This window comes from Diabrotica undecimpunctata, chromosome 6, assembly GCF_040954645.1.
Source record: "Diabrotica undecimpunctata isolate CICGRU chromosome 6, icDiaUnde3, whole genome shotgun sequence".
In the NCBI taxonomy this organism is placed as follows: Eukaryota; Metazoa; Arthropoda; class Insecta; order Coleoptera; family Chrysomelidae; genus Diabrotica; species Diabrotica undecimpunctata.
The window spans coordinates 1,284,582-1,302,362 of record NC_092808.1 but is presented as its reverse complement, the minus strand read 5'-3'; the positions used below and the strand labels follow the sequence as shown (position 1 = coordinate 1,302,362).

The 17,781-nt window shown below is 35.7% G+C and overlaps 1 protein-coding gene across 2 annotated transcripts in view; it reads right to left on the bottom strand.

Moving 5' to 3' along the window:
• Window positions 1–17,781, bottom strand: part of NFAT (nuclear factor of activated T cells 3) — a 229,011-nt gene that overhangs the window by 210,736 nt on the left and 494 nt on the right. For both annotated transcript variants that reach the window (XM_072533975.1, XM_072533974.1), the window contains exon 2: window positions 1,335–1,397. In XM_072533975.1, coding sequence (XP_072390076.1) covers window positions 1,335–1,397 — 63 coding nt within the window. The remainder of the gene's footprint in view (window positions 1–1,334; window positions 1,398–17,781) is intronic.

Here is a 17,781-nt window from a genome sequence, read left to right as displayed (position 1 = left end):
TAATGTAAACTTTTCGATATTTAGGGGATATTCGTTAATGATTTTAACATTGGGTTTTCTACTCCAGCATCAGATGTATGCGCACAATATACTAAACTTAAATTCAAAATTAGAACGGAAATTAACGAGGTAAAGAAAAGAGAGTTTCGTACTGAGTTGAGTATCCACCAAAAGAGGGCTAATGCTTTTTAGTCTGCTAAAAGAAACTCCTGAAAATTCCATTACAATCTGCTTTGATATGCAGCAGGTGCAGCCTTTGCCCAAAAGAGCTATTAATGATGCGTTTTATGCACAGCAGATTAGCATGTATGTTTTTTGCTGCGTTGATAGCCAGTCCCAACATCAAACTTTTTTTACGTGGACTGAAGATCAGTCAGGTAGGGGATTAATTGAAATAGGTTCAGCACTTGTAAATTATTTTGATTCTTTAGAGTACGATAATATTCCGACATTTCGCCTCTTTTGCGACGGGTGCGGTGGACAAAACAAAAACTCACATATTATTCATTCGCTGTACTTCTGGCTTAGATTTGAAGCTCCAGTTCAAGTAACAGAAATATTACTTGTATTTCCAGTCAGGGGCCATTCGTATTTGCCAGCAGACAGGGTATTTGCGAGAGTAGAAAAGCTTCTACGAAAAACAGCCACAATTCTATCTAGAGAGAAATATGAAGACATTTTCAAAGCAATTGGGGTTGTTAAAAAGATAGGCACTAATTGGAGATTGTTTAAAATGAAAGAGCTTCAAGTTGGCTTGAAAAAAGTGAAAGCGCTAACCGATACAAAGAAGATTGTAATAAAAAATTTAACAATGGCAAATTCGTAAAAATTCGATCATTCCAAAACTATTATGTTACCAGTAGGTTGGAAAATTTTGAAAAACTTTTGAAACCAAAATTTTCCGATATTGAGTTGACTATCCCAGAAAAATAATTGACTCAAAGTATCCCCAAAAAGAAAAAGAAATCCCTTAAACACTTATTAAATCAACAGTTCGATAAAGATTGGGAAAAATTACAAGAACTTGACTGGTACCGGGAATTGCTTAATGGCAAAAGTTCAAATGAAAAGGGGAGGAGGATGAGGAAGGGGAGACATGTGATTGCCTGAACCCTTCAGATTTGATTTTACTTTTTTACTTTTTTCAAATTGTTAAATACTTATAATAAAAATAATTTTCTACATTCTAGTTGGTTTATTTTCTTTTATTAACAACAAAAATATGGTGCTCTTGCAAAGATCTTTCAGGCTTAGGATGAAAAGGGCTCTTTGGCATAATATAGACTTTTATACTTATATTGGTTTAAAGTTTCTAAATAATCATGTGGACTTACCTTTCTTTTTTTCAGACGAACATTCGGGTAATACATCTTCTTCCTCATCTTTTTTCTTGTCCTCTGTAACAAAATAAAAGCAATGTTCGAATAAAAAATTATTGGGTAAGCAAATAATTGCAAATATTTCCAAATATTGATACAGATTCACTAAAAACGAACAAAGTTATTATCGCAATACAATATTTTAAAATTCAGTGAAATATGTCATGAGACAGATCTGTAAAGCAGAAGCTCCAGAGGGATCTTGAAAATTATGGTGACTCATGCAATACTAAATACGTTCTTCAAGCTACCACCAGGACGTTTATATACTTGGGTCTCTCCGTAAGATCAATCAGGAAACATAATCTTCTTCTTCATGTGCCTTGTCCGTTCCGAACGTTGGCAATCAACATGGCTATTCTGACTTTGTTTACGGCAGATCTGAATAGTTCAGCAGATGATAATCCGAACCATTGCCGCAAGTTTTGGAGCCACGAGTGTCTTTTCCTCCCTGGACCCCTTCTGCTGTCTATTTTCCCTTGAACGATCAGTTGTAGTACTCTATATTTATTATGTCTCATAACGTGACCCAAGTATTCCAACTTTCTTTTCTTTATACTTATTCCTATCTCTCTCTCTTTACCTATCCGGCGTAATACCTCTTCGTTGGTCACGTGCTCAGTCCAGGATATACGTAATATACGTCGGTAAGCCCACATTTCGAAGGCCTCTACTTTTTTCATCAATGTTGCGGTCATTGTCCACGCCTCCATTCCATATAACAAAACCGGGAATACATAACATTTCAGAAGTCGAATTTTGAGAGGTAGGGTGAGGCTTTTAGAGGTGAAAATTTGCTTCATGCTAGTAAACGATGCTCTTGCCTTTTCTACTCTTATACGTATTTCCTTCGCTTGATCCCAATTTGAGTTAACTGTTGTTCCCAAGTAGATGTACGAATCCACGTGTTCAATTCTTTCATTGTCTAATGTCAGTTGCTGTGGTGGTTGTTGGGTTTTGCTTACTAACATCCATTTGGTTTTTGTGATATTTAGTCTGAGTCCGTATTGTGCACTTGTTTTTTGTATCTTACTCATTAGGCAACTCAGTTCCTCCATGCTACTTGCTAGAAATCACAGTGTCATCAGCATACCTTATGTTATTAATTATTTCTCCATTTATCTTTATGCCTTCTGTGCTTTCCTCCAGTGCTGTCTTAAATACTTCTTCTGAGTATATATTAAAGACAATAGGAGACAAGATACAGCCCTGTCGTACCCCTTTCTTGATCTCAATTTTATTGGTCAATGTAGATCCTACTTTCACTTTAGCTGTTTGGCCCCAATAGAGACTCGCTATTGTTCGAATGTCTCTGTAGTCGACTCCGATCTTATGGAGAACTTCAATTATCTTTTCGTGCTTTACGTTATCGAATGCTTTTGCGTAGTCTATAAAGCATATGTACACATCTTTGTTCATATCTCTGCAGCGCTGGATGAGTACCTGTAGACTAAAAAGTGCTTCTCTTGTCCCAAGAGAATTCCGAAACCCAAACTGCGAATCTCCAATGTTATCCTCGCATTTTTTGCTTATTCTGTTGTAGATAACCTTGGTGTATGCCTTCGAAATGTGGTTAATTAGACTTATCATCCGATGTTGATCACAAGACTTTGCTTTTGGTTTTTTCGGTATGGCAACAAAAGTTGACTCTAGCCAGTCTTCAGGAAACTCCCCGCTGTTATAAATATTGTTAAAGAGTCTAACGAGTGAGTCTAGAAATTGACTGTTTGTTTCGCACAGCATTTTCAATACTTCCCCGTATACGTTATCGTTGCCTGGTCTTTTGTTATTTTAACATAATAAGGAAACATAATAAGGAATGAAATTGATCTTGGTGAACAAGAAATTCAGTAACGGATGCCTATCAGTTAAAAGTTACAACGGTGTTGACGTATTGTCAGATCATATTCCTGTTATTGGTAAATTTAGGTTTAGATTTAAAAAGGTTACAAACAAGAATAGTAACAAAAAATGTGATATGAGAAGACTAAAAGAGAAGGAAACAAAGGAGACAGTCGCGCGGATTCTTTCAGAAAAGCTGACTAACATGGAGCAGACATATGATCCAGAAGAATCACTGGTTAAAAACACAGTGTGAAGAGATAAAGTTGTTGAAACAAAACCACGATACATTTAATATGCATAAAAAGGTAAAACAAGCAGCTGGTCTTCAAAAATCTAATACATCTAGCAAACTGCAAGATCAACAGGGGAACACCATCACAGATAAAAATCAAGAAATATGCATGTGGACCAAATACATACAAGAAATCTTTGATAATAAAATCCACAAGGAAAATAACTCCTGCAGCTGTCTGTATACCACGTATCACAAAAAAGAGGTTAAATCTTTGTAAATGGGTATATTTAAAAAACCCTTAAAAGGGCTACATCAAATAACACGAACGTTTTCGGAATAATAATTCCATCATCAGGTTAAAAATACAGGTTAACATGCCTGGGCCACCAAAATATTAGGGTAAAAACCCTTTAAAATACATAAGGTTAACAAAGATTGTACATAATGTTGTTATTAATATTTGATGTTTAATATTTAATTAAATTTTACTTTAGGTAACCTACACCCATGCCTTAAGTGAGTTCCAGCGTCCGGAGAGTAAACCTCTTCAAACGGACTTCAGCTGACTAGCTGACCAGTATTCTAAGCATTCTACGATATAACCACATCTCGAAGGCTTCTAATTTGTTTAACATGTTAACCTTGATAATCCAGATTTCACATCCATACAGTAATACAGGATACACATAACATTTTAGGAACTTAATTCTCAGCTGTAAGTTCAGCTAGTAAGTTTGTCAAGTTATAATGATGTAAATGTTTAATAAAAAAAATTATTTAAAACTTTCGATAATTTCGGAATAAAGATCCGATTATGTAGAACACTGAACTCGGCATTAATATATGCTTTACAAAAAAGTCTCTATGATCTGCAAATACTATTATAGAACCATTTTTTGAGTTGAGCACGTACAGAACAACTTCATTTAGTTTAGTTTCACGTATGTATTGAACAAAATTAGAAAATACTGACATTTGATTGCTGATGCCAAGAATCGAATATATTTTCTCGAAGGCCGCTTCCTAAACAAAGCCAATAAATTCATTGTTGCGATCCAAGCTGACACAAAAGTACAAAATGAAAGCAAACTTGGGATTAAAAATTGCGAAATTGTTCTAGACTAAAACGTAAAACAATTTTTGGTGTTTTGATAATATTTTTCGTATTATTCAATGGTTTGGGCTGTGATTTGTGATATGCGTACAGTTGAGACTGTGTATCTCGAGTTATACAGGGTGATTCATTAAGAATATCCAATATCTGAGTTGTAGATCTAGACTTCAAAATACAGTGTGTCCGTAAAGTATGGAATAAATTCGATATTTCCTAAATGAAAAGCCTTTTTAAAAAAATCTAAAACACGTCGATTTTTAAATTTAATGTTCTACATTTTACAAAAAAATTTCATTATACAAGGTGATACACATTACAATGATTACGTCATCGGCTCTTTTTTTAAATGTAACACCCTATATTTTAGGACATTTTTGGATCGATAAAAATGAGCTGATTCCAAAAAAGTATAATACTGGGGGTCTAACTGATATAATTTGAAAGATATGCGCTCACGAAAGATATGATATCATTAAGCAAATAACAGTAAACAATTAATAAAATTTTAAATCAAAAACTACACAAGAAAGCCCTGAAATTAGTATTTCCACCACCAGAGAAAAAACCCAGTACCTTCTGCTCGATTATATAATATATATACAGGCAAAATATCAACAAAAATAGCCAAAGACATAAAAAACGAAAGGAATAACACCAGCTTTCAGAAAAAATATCAACTTAAGAAAATATATTAAAAACAACAAGAGATAAAAAAAAGCATTTCACAGTGGTGTATACAAACTTAAATGTGGCGACTGTCCAAAAACTTACATCGGTCAAACTGGTAGAAATTTTAATAACCGAATAGCAGAACATAAAAGGTCTTTCAATAATAGAAAAACAGATTCTACATACGCACTTCACCTTCTAGATCATAATCATTCTTTTAATGACGAATTTAAAATTCTTCACATTCAAAATAAAGGCCTTAAGCTATCCTTGTTAGAATCTATGGAAATTAACAAATTAAAAAACAGACATAATTCTGAATGACTAACTCGAGACAAACAGTTCTCCCCTCCTCAACCTATTTCATTAAAGACTAAAAGTGTAAACGCATGCCAAAAATAGATCACTTGAGAGAGGCATTCTGCCGAAACAGCTGTAGTGTTAAGATTTTATAATAAATGTTGGGGAAGTTTTGAAAACAAAGTTTTCAGTGTTTTATTGTTACTTTCAACAATATTTCTCGACTCCTTCGTACTAATGAAAAAACAGTTCTATCAATGATATATAATTATTTATACCTTGAAAGAATGCCAAAGCGACAAATTGATGTATAAAATTACCATAGATCAGTGTTTGGCAAATTATCGCCTCTTGGATTGTAATTAAAACAACAACCAACGCCGGATAATCTCATTACCGAGGTATTGGATTACCGATATTCAATTTCGAATTACATTAATTTTAATTTCTGTAATTAAAAGATTTGTTGGTCGATTGCTCTTGTGTTTGGGTCGTAATTTGTTAGTGCCATCGCGGAAAGGGACATTAATTAAAATATATATACAGTGGCTGGAACAAAAAGAGATTTTTTAAATTCTGTATATATAAGATAAACGAAATATTTTATGTTAAATATATTTTATTATTTTATGTTAAATATGTATCATCATTATTTACATTGCCGAGCATAAAATTTTAATCATCCCGTAATTTGAATTTATTTTAGAAATTATTATTTTTTTATCTATTTTCAGTTGTAACATAGTTTACTAACGAACGTTTTTGTCCTTCCAAAGTTTATTGAAAGTAATGAAAATTAACAATTTTCCTTTGACATACTAAATGTTAAAAAGGGACAATTTTAACCCTACATCACTCGCACTATGAGCATTTCTCCCATGGTTTCGTTATATACGCACATTCTACATACGGTAAATCATTTGCACTGTTGCGCCTACTTTTAGCTCACTTTTGGAGTGTCCTGATATCGTGTACTTGTTAGTCGTCTGCAGACCTGGGTGAGAGTTTCTCTCATTGCGCGAGTTCTTACGTTAATGTATACAGAATGTTTTATTATTGTTATAATATAATTTTCGATCGTACACAATAAGTAAAGGACAAACGCTTGTAGACTTAGGGCAAATTCGATATGAAGATACTCAAATAGAAGAGGACAGAGGAAGAAGCTAACATACCGTGGACCCGCCAAGAACAGGGCCAAAATCAAGAAATGATGAAAGATAACGGATGAGTAGACATCGGAGACGAAGCTCTCAGTGAACATAATAAGGACTCCGAAAGATCCGATGAAAATGTTGAAAATTAAATGTAAAGACAGAAACACTCATTGGATGGCTCATCCTCTACGACCAAATGTACAAATACCTAGAAAGAATGATTTTAATCATATTCCCGGAGTAAAAAATCTTGCAAAAAATGCAAATACTTCGGAAACTTGCTGGGGAATGTATATTACAGAAGCAATGATAGAGAAAATCGTGTATTACACGAATATCTGTATAACCAAATTACGAGACAATTATACCAGCGAAAGAGATTACCAAGACACTGACACTACAGAGATATATGCTTTTATTGGATTTATATATAGGATTGTCTTTTTAGTTTTGAACATAGCCATAAATATAGACTTAAAGTATTTTAGAATATATACTCAAAGTACTTCATTGCTTTTCAAAATATTGTCCAAAAAGTCTTCAGTTGACACCTGCAAAATCGCTGTTTTAAAGGTATCGATGGCTTCTTCTGGCGACTGGAATCGCTACCCACGCATTCAATTCTTGATTTTTGGGAACGTAAAAAAGTCGTTGGGACTTAGGTCGGGGCTATACGGTGGATGGTTTAAAAATTCGATGTTTTGAAACTCCAAAATCTCTATTGCCTTTTGGGCAGTGTGAGCACTTGCATTGTCCTAATGTAGGATGATTCGCAGTTGTGTTTTGCTTTGTGTTTGAAGTAACCGTGTTTCGATCTTCTAAAGCAATTGTTGCCACATGACCAGATTTTAACACAAAAGTTGTGACCGTTTTCTTTGACACACTTCGAGAACGGATCACTTTTGTTGGTTTTTCCTTATCGTGAAACATCCACACAGCAGATTGGAGTTTATTTTCCGGCTCGTAGAAGTAAAGGTATTAGTGTTGCCCAAAATCGGTCTTGGTCTTGCAGTCTTGGTCTTGTTCTTGCGTTTTCGCAAGACCAAGACACAGACCGCCTAATTTTAGCAAGACCAAGACTGACCCTGCAAGATTTACGCAAGAACAAGACTAAGCCTGCGAGACTCTTGCGTCTTGCAGTTAGGACGGAGTGTCGTTTTAGCGAGTATTGTAGTTCGGGTGTATGCTTAAAGACTCTATGAGACGCAAAAAAATATGTAATAAACATACATCAAAATCATCAATCAAAATATTCATTAAAAACAACATATTTGACACTCTGGCACACTTCGCTCTGAAATTAATTGTCCAGATTTTGAGAATAGCCGCCCTCTAATCATAAAATAATCTTGCATTGCTACGCCGACAGTAATATCGTATCGAAATTTTTTAAAAATATGTCACCTTAGCTAATAAAAAATATAACACTTATTATTACGGACACCCACTTAATAATTCAATTTTTTTCCCATTATAATTTAGTTAGGAGGAATCTAAATAAACAAATCTTATCGGCCTAAGACTAAGCATTATTTCTGCTGAGTGTGCGATGAGATCATTCGGTTAAACCAAATTTGCTGAAAGAGCGCGATTAATATTCAAACGTTTATTAATAACAGATAATGTCGCTTGCCGTGTAAACAAAATACCGAAATATTTAGAATAACGAAGTAACGATATATAATTCTCGGTTTGTTATTAGATACTTAGGGTATTGAAAGAAACGGACATTTATAGTTACTTTTTTGACATCACTAAACTTCATTTGACAAGTTTACAATTTGACATGGGGGACAAAGATTCAAGTAGTTTTAGTCGGAGTAGTGAGCGTTGGAATTATAGATCTAAAAGACCTAAAAGCAAATTTGATGAGTTTTTCGAAATAATTCATGCATCCCAAATTGCTTTGTTTAAATTGTGCCTACATGGAAAGGTTAAAATGCAAATGAAAAACAGAAACACTTCACGTTTAAGGAAGCATCTAATATCTTTTCACAAAAAAGCATTACAAATATTTCTTCCTGAAAAACCAAAATTCTGGTTCCTAAAAAAATGTTCCTACTACTTTATTTTGGTAAATGAATGTATTTATTAAGTAGATATCTCCTTAATTTAAAATAACTTCTTTTGATTATCATTGCTTTCTTAACCATTCTTTATTTTTTCAAGTTAGTTTTTTATATAAAAGTAGAGCTAAGATTGTTAATAATATTTATGTTGCTTTAATAAGTGGAGATTATAGTTTGTTATCTTATCACCTAAAGACTATGTGCCCTTGATACTTGTATGTGAATTTTTGCCACGTACCAATCTTTTTTAAGATTTCCGTTTCATATATGGTGGAGGTCTATCAATCCACTTTCGTGGGGATTCGTAGATAGCTGGGTTAGTTAGAGCATAGGCACGGTTCGCTTAGATCGTGGCTTCAAACTCCCCTAGTAACGTTTAATAAATATCAATAGGCTAATGGGTAACTGCAAGACTTGCAAGACCAAGACCAAGACCGGGAGTGCAATACCAAGACCAAGACCAGGTGTATTGGCGCAAGACCAAGACCAAGACTGTCTAAGTCTCGTCTTGTTCTTGCATTTGGGCAACACTAAAAGGTATAAAGCTCGTAGGTTTTTTTCTGTCTTACTGTATGGCTGTGAAAGTTGGACAATGGACTCTGAAATAGAAAAAAGAATAGATGCCTTTGAGATGTATATATACAGACGAATGTTGAGGATTCCATGGGTACAAAGAGTTACTAATGTTGAGGTACTTCGTCGCATGTGTAAACAAAAAGAATTACTAAGAATAATCAAAGAGAGGAAAATGCAATACTTGGGCCATGTGCTGAGAGGCGAAAGATATGAATTACTTCAAGTTATACTGGAAGGAAAAGTACAGGGCAAAAGATCAGTAGGAAGACGCCAGAACTCGTGGCTGAAAGACCTGAGGAGATGGTTCGATCGCTCATCCGCAGAGATCTTTCGCGCAGCAGTTTCCAAAACTACAATTGCCATTTGGATCGCCAACCTTCGAAAGGAGACGGCGCAATGAGAAGAAGAAGAAGGAGTAAATCCAAGATTCATGCCACTAGCAATACTATAATCGTTTTTTGAGCTTCCTTTGCTGAACCGTTCCAATGTTTTTCTACACCAATTGACGCGAACCGCTTTTTGCTCTTCTGTGAGCTAATGAGGGATCAACATGAAACCAACTTCATATCACTCAGTTTTTCATGTAGAAGTTTTTGTTACACAGCGGTAATCCTTAATTAGCTGACGAACCGGATCAATGTGTTGCTGTGTGACTGCTGTTTTGGGTGGACCTGGTCTGGATTCGTCACTGAAACTTTAGCGACCACGTTCAAATTCGCAGTGTCAGTGAGAAATAATTGATTGGTATGATATTGCTCGAAAATGTTCTCGGCTAAGATCAATTTTTCGACCGATTTGCTAATTTCAAAAATTCACTGTATCTACACGACTTGTTGTATCGCAATGAAACTCTCGATTTATGTCAACAAAAGATCAAGGTTACATTTGTGTCGGAAAGTTTTATTGGTAACGCCCTATAAACGGCTATATGTCTGTACCCCGGAGGTAAAGGACACTATGTCCATTTTTATCGAAATTGGGATTATTGCACTTTTGAATATAACTTTTCTGGCTCTACACAGAGGTAAACCATACTATGTCCAGAGACAACTTTACGGCAAGTTAGCGACTTTTTATAAACACCATGTCCACTTCCCGTCTGAGGTAAACAACACCATATGGACTTGCTGTTGTTTACCTCTACTAAATGTGTGTACTGTTATTTACCATCCGGACATAGTGTTATGTACCCTGGTAAAAAATGGATCCGATTTATCCCTAAGCGGTGATGCAGGCAATTCCAATGAACATAATGAAGTTATTTTAGAAGAAGAGAAAAGTGTCAAAAAAGGTACAAAATGTAACTAAGTGCAAACAAACAGGTAAAAAACGTATAGTGAATAAACAAAATTTGGCCTGTAATGTTCGCAAACGGAAACTAGCTGGTGGGAAAGAGTATCTCAGTTAAAGAGGCGAAAACATGCCTGCAAAAATGTTAAAGCCAAAATAGGCCGAAGTTTCAGCGAGGACTTCATTATTTGTTGCGAAACGGCGTCCTCCGAGCCATTTTTCTAGGTTTGGAAACAGGAAAAAATCGCTGGCGGCAAGATCTGCGGAATACGGTGGGTGTTCAACCAATTCATAGCCCAATTCGTGTAATTTTGCCATGGCGACGGCCGATCGGTGAGCCGGCGCATTGTTTTGGTGAAAGAGCACTTTCTTGCGTTCCAAACCGGTTCGTTTTCGACGCAATTCGGCATCGAATCGATCCAATAATGCTGCATAGTACTCACCATTGATTGTTTTTCCTTTTTCCAAGTAGTCGATGTGGATGATGCCCTTCGCATCCCAGAAAACAGTCGAAATCACTTTGCTGGCCGAATGTGCACTCTTTGCCTTCTTCGGCTGCCCTTCGCCCCATTTGCGTCACTGTTTCGACTGTTCTTTGGTTTCAAGTGTGTAATAATGCACCCAGGTTTCATCAACGGTGAGAAATCGGCGAAAAAAATCCTTCGGATCGCGCCGTATCATCGCCAAAAGCGTCTCCGAAGTGGTCACGCGTTTTTGCATTTGATCGATTGTCAGCAAACGCGGCACCCATCGCGCGGATAGCTTTTTCATGTCCAAATGATGGTGAATGACGTTGTGTACGCATTCGTAGAAAATGTTTAGGACCTCTATTAACTCGCGGAGCATAATTCGACGATCTGCCATAATCATGTCGTGGACTTTGTTGATCATTTCCGGCGTGGTGACTTCATTTGGCGTCCCGGGACGGTCATCATCAAAAACACTTGTACGACCAAGAACAAATTCAGCTTTCCAAAATTTTACTGTTGCTAACGAAGGTGCAACCTCACCATAAACTTCGTCCAGGTCGGCTTTGATTTGCACATTCGTTTTACCCTTTTTGTGGAGGAACTTAATCACCGAACGATACTCGACTTTTTCCATTTCTCCGAAAACACAAAATTTGCTTGCTTTTGACGGCTGTAAAAACCAAATTAATTGTTTTTAAAACTAAAAAGTTTGACAGACGTCATGTCATGAATGGCAAATGTCAACACCGAAACCAATTCGGTATCAAGTAACGCCATCTATCAAAGGCTAGTTTAATATCAATCTATCATCGTATAGACGCGGGACAACGGTACATATCGCAGGACGTTTCTCGCAGTTTCGCGCTGACCGTGGCCATCTTCTAACGCCGCCACAATTCTCGCCACCATACCATAACAGAACTTATGCTCATTGCAATACACTGACAGTGTCAACACTACACAAACAATTTATAATTTACGTTAAAATCACAGAAACAAAAACTATGCTGATAATGGTCTTTAGGCATTAGGGTAAGAGGCCCTTTTTATCTTAAGCGCTTATCGAAACAGCAACAACATTTTTCAAGCAATCCATTGGTAAACTATGTTACAACCGAAAATAGTTACAAAAGAATAATAATCATCATCATTGGTGCTACAGCCCTATAAAAGAGCCTCGACCTTCCCAAGTCTATTACGCCAGTCAGTTCTATCCATTGCCAACTGTTGCCAGTTTGCTGCGCCTATTTGTCTACCATCCTCATCCACACCATCCCTCCATCTGAGTTTTGGTCTACCCCTTTTTCTACTCCCACAGGTTGTGACATAAGGATTCTTCTAGGAGGGTTGTTCTGCTGTGATCTTGACAGATGTCCTGCCCATCTTAGTCCTCCTATTTTTATAAAGGATACTACGTCTTTACCACCAAATATATGTTTATATCTGTGATATATCTCGTAGTTGTACCTCCTTCTCCAAACACCATTTTCACAGATGCCACCAAATATTCTTCTCAGGATCCTTCGTTCAAATATAAGCAGGAGATTTTCATCTGCCTTAGAAATGGTCCATGCCTCCGACCCATATGTCAACACTGGTTGTATAAGGGTTTTGTATATGGTTATTTTTGTTTTTTGGCTTAAGTTTCTGCTTCTCATATGTCTACTCAGTCCAAAATAGCATTTGTTTGCTAGGATTATTCTTCGCTTGATTTCTTCCGTCATGACGTTCTCCTTGGTGATCAGGGAGCCTAAGTATGTGAATTTGTCCACCACTTCAAAGGTAGAATTATCAACCGTGAATTGGTGGCCGATGTTTCTGGCTCTATTGTTGGGTGTTGATGCCATTATCTTAGTTTTATTTTCATTTACTTGCAGGCCCATATTTTTTGAGGCGTGTGACAAGGTGGTATACATTTCTTATAGCTTGCGTGTTGTGCGGGCAACTAGATCAACATCATCTGCATATGCCAAAATTTGGGATGATTTATTAAAAATGTTTCCTCTGCTGTCTATTTGGGCATCCCTGACCGCCTTTTCCAAAGCTATGTTGAAAAGGAGACACGCCAGCGCATCTCCCTGTCGCAGCCCAACATGCGTTTCAAATGCCTGTGATTGTTCGCCCTGTATTTCGACTTTGCAAACAACTTTACGCATTGTAGCCTTAACCAATCTTATCAGTTTATCGGGGATGTGGAATTCATCCATGGCTTCATACAATTTATTTCTTAGGACACTATCATAGGCCGATTTAAAATCTACGAAAAGATGGTATGTGTCGATATTAAATTCATTGGTTTTTTCCAGTATTTGCCTTAGCACAAAGATCTGGTCTGTTGTTGATCGACCAGGCCTAAAACCACTTTGATATTCGCCAAGAAGCTCCTCTGAATATTCACTCAGGCGACCATATAAAATACTCGAAAATATTTTGTATGCTGTATTAAGGAGGGTTATTCCCCTATAGTTTCTACATTCTAATTCATCGCCCTTTTGTGTAGCGGGCAAACGATCCCAATACACCACTCTTCTGGGATTTGTTCCTCATTCCAGGCTCTCAGTATGATTTTATATATATGATTAGTCAGAGTAGCACCTCCACATTTCATAAGTTCCGCGGGTATACCATCACTTCCTGGAGATTTATTATTTTTTAGATGTTTTATTGCATCCCGTACTTCCTGAATTGATGGAGGCTCCAATGGTGTATTGTTGTTTGCTCCTGGGGGTGGTTGATTTGGATCTTCTACTTCGATAGTAAGCAGTTCTTTATAGTGTTCCACCCACCTTTTCAATACTTCTTCTTTTGTATTGAGTATATGCCCCTCCTTATCCTTACATAGTCCGATCCTTGGTTTAAATTCTTTTCTTGCTTTATTTAGATTTTTATAGAATTTTCTTGTTTGATTTTCCTTTTTTAATGCCTCAAGTTCTTCCAATATACAAAAGAATAATAATTTCTAAACTAAATTGAAATTACGGGGTGACCCTAATTTTCTGCTCAGCAGTATATTTAGATTCGAAAATAATCGTCGGCAAGAGATCAATAGAGCAAGTATTCCATTTTCAGTACTGGGGATGATAATTTGTGAGTAAAGACTGACCGGATCATAGTTTTTAAAATCTGTGTAATCGCCGCTGTATTTGTGCATTTCTCGATACTCTTTCTCCAATTAAAATCGATACTTATAACAATTATCAACTTAAACCTTTTAACCAAAGTATAGCTGAACAAAAATGTCGCAGGGTGAACTTGTTCTAGTGAAATCATCGAATTATTCCACAATAAACAATGTTAACATGCATTAAAAGCGACATTTAACAAAGTGTGTCGTCTGTTTACATGGATACCCAAGGTCGACTACACGATATGATACCAAATTACAGTAGTTTTTCTTGAAAAACAAATAAACATACTTTCGTTGTGATAGTAAGGCTTGTTTCGAATTTTTTGGATATTTCCAAAACATTATGAAAGTAATACAAGAAAAAAAATGTTTCTGAATGTTGGAAAATATCACAGCCTCGAAAGAGGAAATATCTCTTACAGAGTGATTCTAAGAAATTTTCTAGTAATTAATATAACAGAAAGAGTTTAAGAATATTACAACTGGTTCTATAATGTCTTCTATGAGGTTACCCAAAAGGAAGAGTATTGAAGAATTAAGTTATTTTAAATACTTTCTAGAACCACACAACTTTGGAAAACATCCACCTGCAGACAAGTTCATAAGTAATTATTTTACTTTCAACAACAATAAGAGTAAAATAAAGATTTCTACTAGTAACTAGTAAAGGTTCTCCTTTTTTTCTTATTTATCGACACACCAACAGCTTCCAAAAAGCTTGAATTGATTGAGGTTGGTATTGTGTGTTTGGATAGTGTGTGTGGATTTGTTTATGGGTGGTGACTGGTAGTGATGAGGTGAGGGGGAAAAAGGCAGGATGGTTACCGTCACAGTTTAGGCAAGCAATTTGTATTGTAGTCCACAATTAGGACAAATGATGTTCTTGGCACATTCAGTGTAGAGATGTCCGCTTTTGTAACATCTAGAGCAGTATTTTAGATGAACGGGAATCAGATTGTTTGATCTAGAGATCGCACAATGCAATCTTTCCCCTTTAATCCTAATGCCCCTCGAGAATGCTTCAACATACTTGGTTTCAGAGTATGTGAAGACTCTCGACGAAAGAAGTAGGATTATTATTGGAATGGACAATAATTCAAATGAATTTGGCAAATGGAAATTGGGTTTCAGAGAGGATTTCTCCACATCACCAATAACTATAGAAAGTTTTGCATGAAAGTAGTTGATGTTAATGGGTTGGTAAATTCGAATACTGGCTGCCTTTTGGGAGGGGAAGACTTCTAGAGTTAATATTATTTGGAAGAAGGTCGTTAACTGATAATATGCTTCTGTGGATATCTTTAATTCTGTATTGGTTCAGGATATTTATTGTTTGTCGTGTTCTGGGTAAAGGAGAGCTATGTCTTGTTATAGTTTGGTCAGAAGAGGTTAGATTGCTTAGGGTGTGAGATAAGTTTGGGGAGTGTGTGGTAGAGGGTTGTCTGGTTGTAGTTTGGTAGGGGAAGGTTAATCTAGTTAGTCTTTATGATGTAGATGGATTTTTAGACGGAGTGGATAGTTTTTTGATGAAGGAAACATAATTGGATGGTTTACATTTGGAGTTGACTGTGTTACTATCATCTGCACATTATCTGAGAGCTGCATAAGAATGGAGATACATGGAATTAATTTACAAAGGTGTTTGACTATTTAAAACTGAAAGAGAATTTGAAAAACATATTTAGTATGCAACATTACTTTCCAATATGAATTCTATAACTTTCATGGTGACAAAAGATTCTGTGGTAGCTTTGTATTGATACAGTATTGTGTAACGTGTGTGTAACTCACACAACGGTTTAATAAACATTCTCCAAGAAATTCTGTAATTTTGAAGGTTGTTCAAAAGTTTAGAAATACGGGTAATGTATTGTGCCAACGAAAAGGAAACTCAGGGCGTCCAAGGACAGTTAACAACAACGATAACCATGAACGTGTTTTTGAGCGAATCTTGGAAAATCCGAAAGCCAGACAAGAACAGCGGTGCATCTTGGCATAAACTAATTTCTTTGGAAAGTATCCTGAAGGAGCTGAAAGCATTTTCGTATGTGATTCAGGTACATCAACAATTACATCCCAGGGATTATCACAGTAGAATGGAATATTGTGCCAGAATTCTTGCATTACAGTACGAAAATCTGAATTTTTGAAAAATGTATGGTTTTCAGACGAAGCACATTTTCATTTGTCAGGTCATGTAAATCGTCGCACAAATCGATTTCTGGGCTTTGTCAGACCAGATAAAGTTCAAGAAGTTCCTTTACATAGCGCAAACGGACAAACTTTGAAGTCTTCTATGCATTCTTGACGATTTTAGTATGGTGGGGACGCACATTATCATCCATAAAAATCAAATAAGGTTCTGTGAATAGGGAAAAAAGAACCACATTATCTAAAACAGTTGTTATATACCTTGTTCCTGCCATAGAACCTCCATCCACAAGAACTAAGTAAGTACAGGTATTGGAACTTCATCATTTAACCCGGATCTACCCACTGCTGGATATAGGTCTCCCTCAGTCTTTTCCTCGGGAGGGAGGGGGAGGGACTGAGGGACTGAGACTGATTGGAACTTATATCAGCCCAAACCATAACTGAGTCACCTTGATAAGTTACTCTGTCACAAGTAAACAAGTGCTATTGTTTATAACAGTTACCACATTCTTTAGAATCAATTCAGCTATTTGTAGAAAATGGCCAAATACCAAAGATAAATGGATGACAGAAGACATTTTGCAACTGAAACAATATTTAAAGATCTGAAAAACATTAATATAAAATGAAGTATAAAAAAATACAGAGAATCATTAGTATATATATCAAAAAAGAAAAAAAAAGACTGGACGAAGATACATGGCCACTTTAATGCCAATAAAATGGTAAAAAAGGCACAAATGCCGCATTAATAACAAACAATAAAGATTTCTTTGAAAATGAAAATACAAGAGAACTTTTGAACATTGCAAAATACCACAAAACAAATTACCTAGGGCATTTTTACATTTACAGAAAAAAGAATGAAGAAAATGACTTCCATAGAAGGTAAAATACTTGTGAAAGAAAATGTAAAAATGGACATGCATACAGATGCATTCATTATTAAGAACATCACAAAATAAAGACCACTATACTGAAATAATTATTGTACCCAGGAAAGATTTATTTTGGCACTTTTATCTTGAAATAGTCAGTTGATTATTTAGTAATGTTGTTATTGTGAATATTAATATAACATAATATAATAAATTATTTGTTTAAGAAATGGATACTTGACACTGATATATTAGTCTCTTAATACCAAATTAAAATTTAGGTAATTAAATCATGTAACTGACATATTTTTGAGGTTATAATTCATATGTCAGTTAATAAATAATAAAAATATTACTTAGTTAACTCCTTTACATGTTATTAAACTCATTTATTTGTGTTGTCAGATATATTTAATGTAAATAATAATTCTGGCAAACCCGGACCTGCCTCAACGACATGGCATTTGGTAATCTTTGATTTTAACCCAAATTTGGGATTGGAGTGTATGTAAATATAC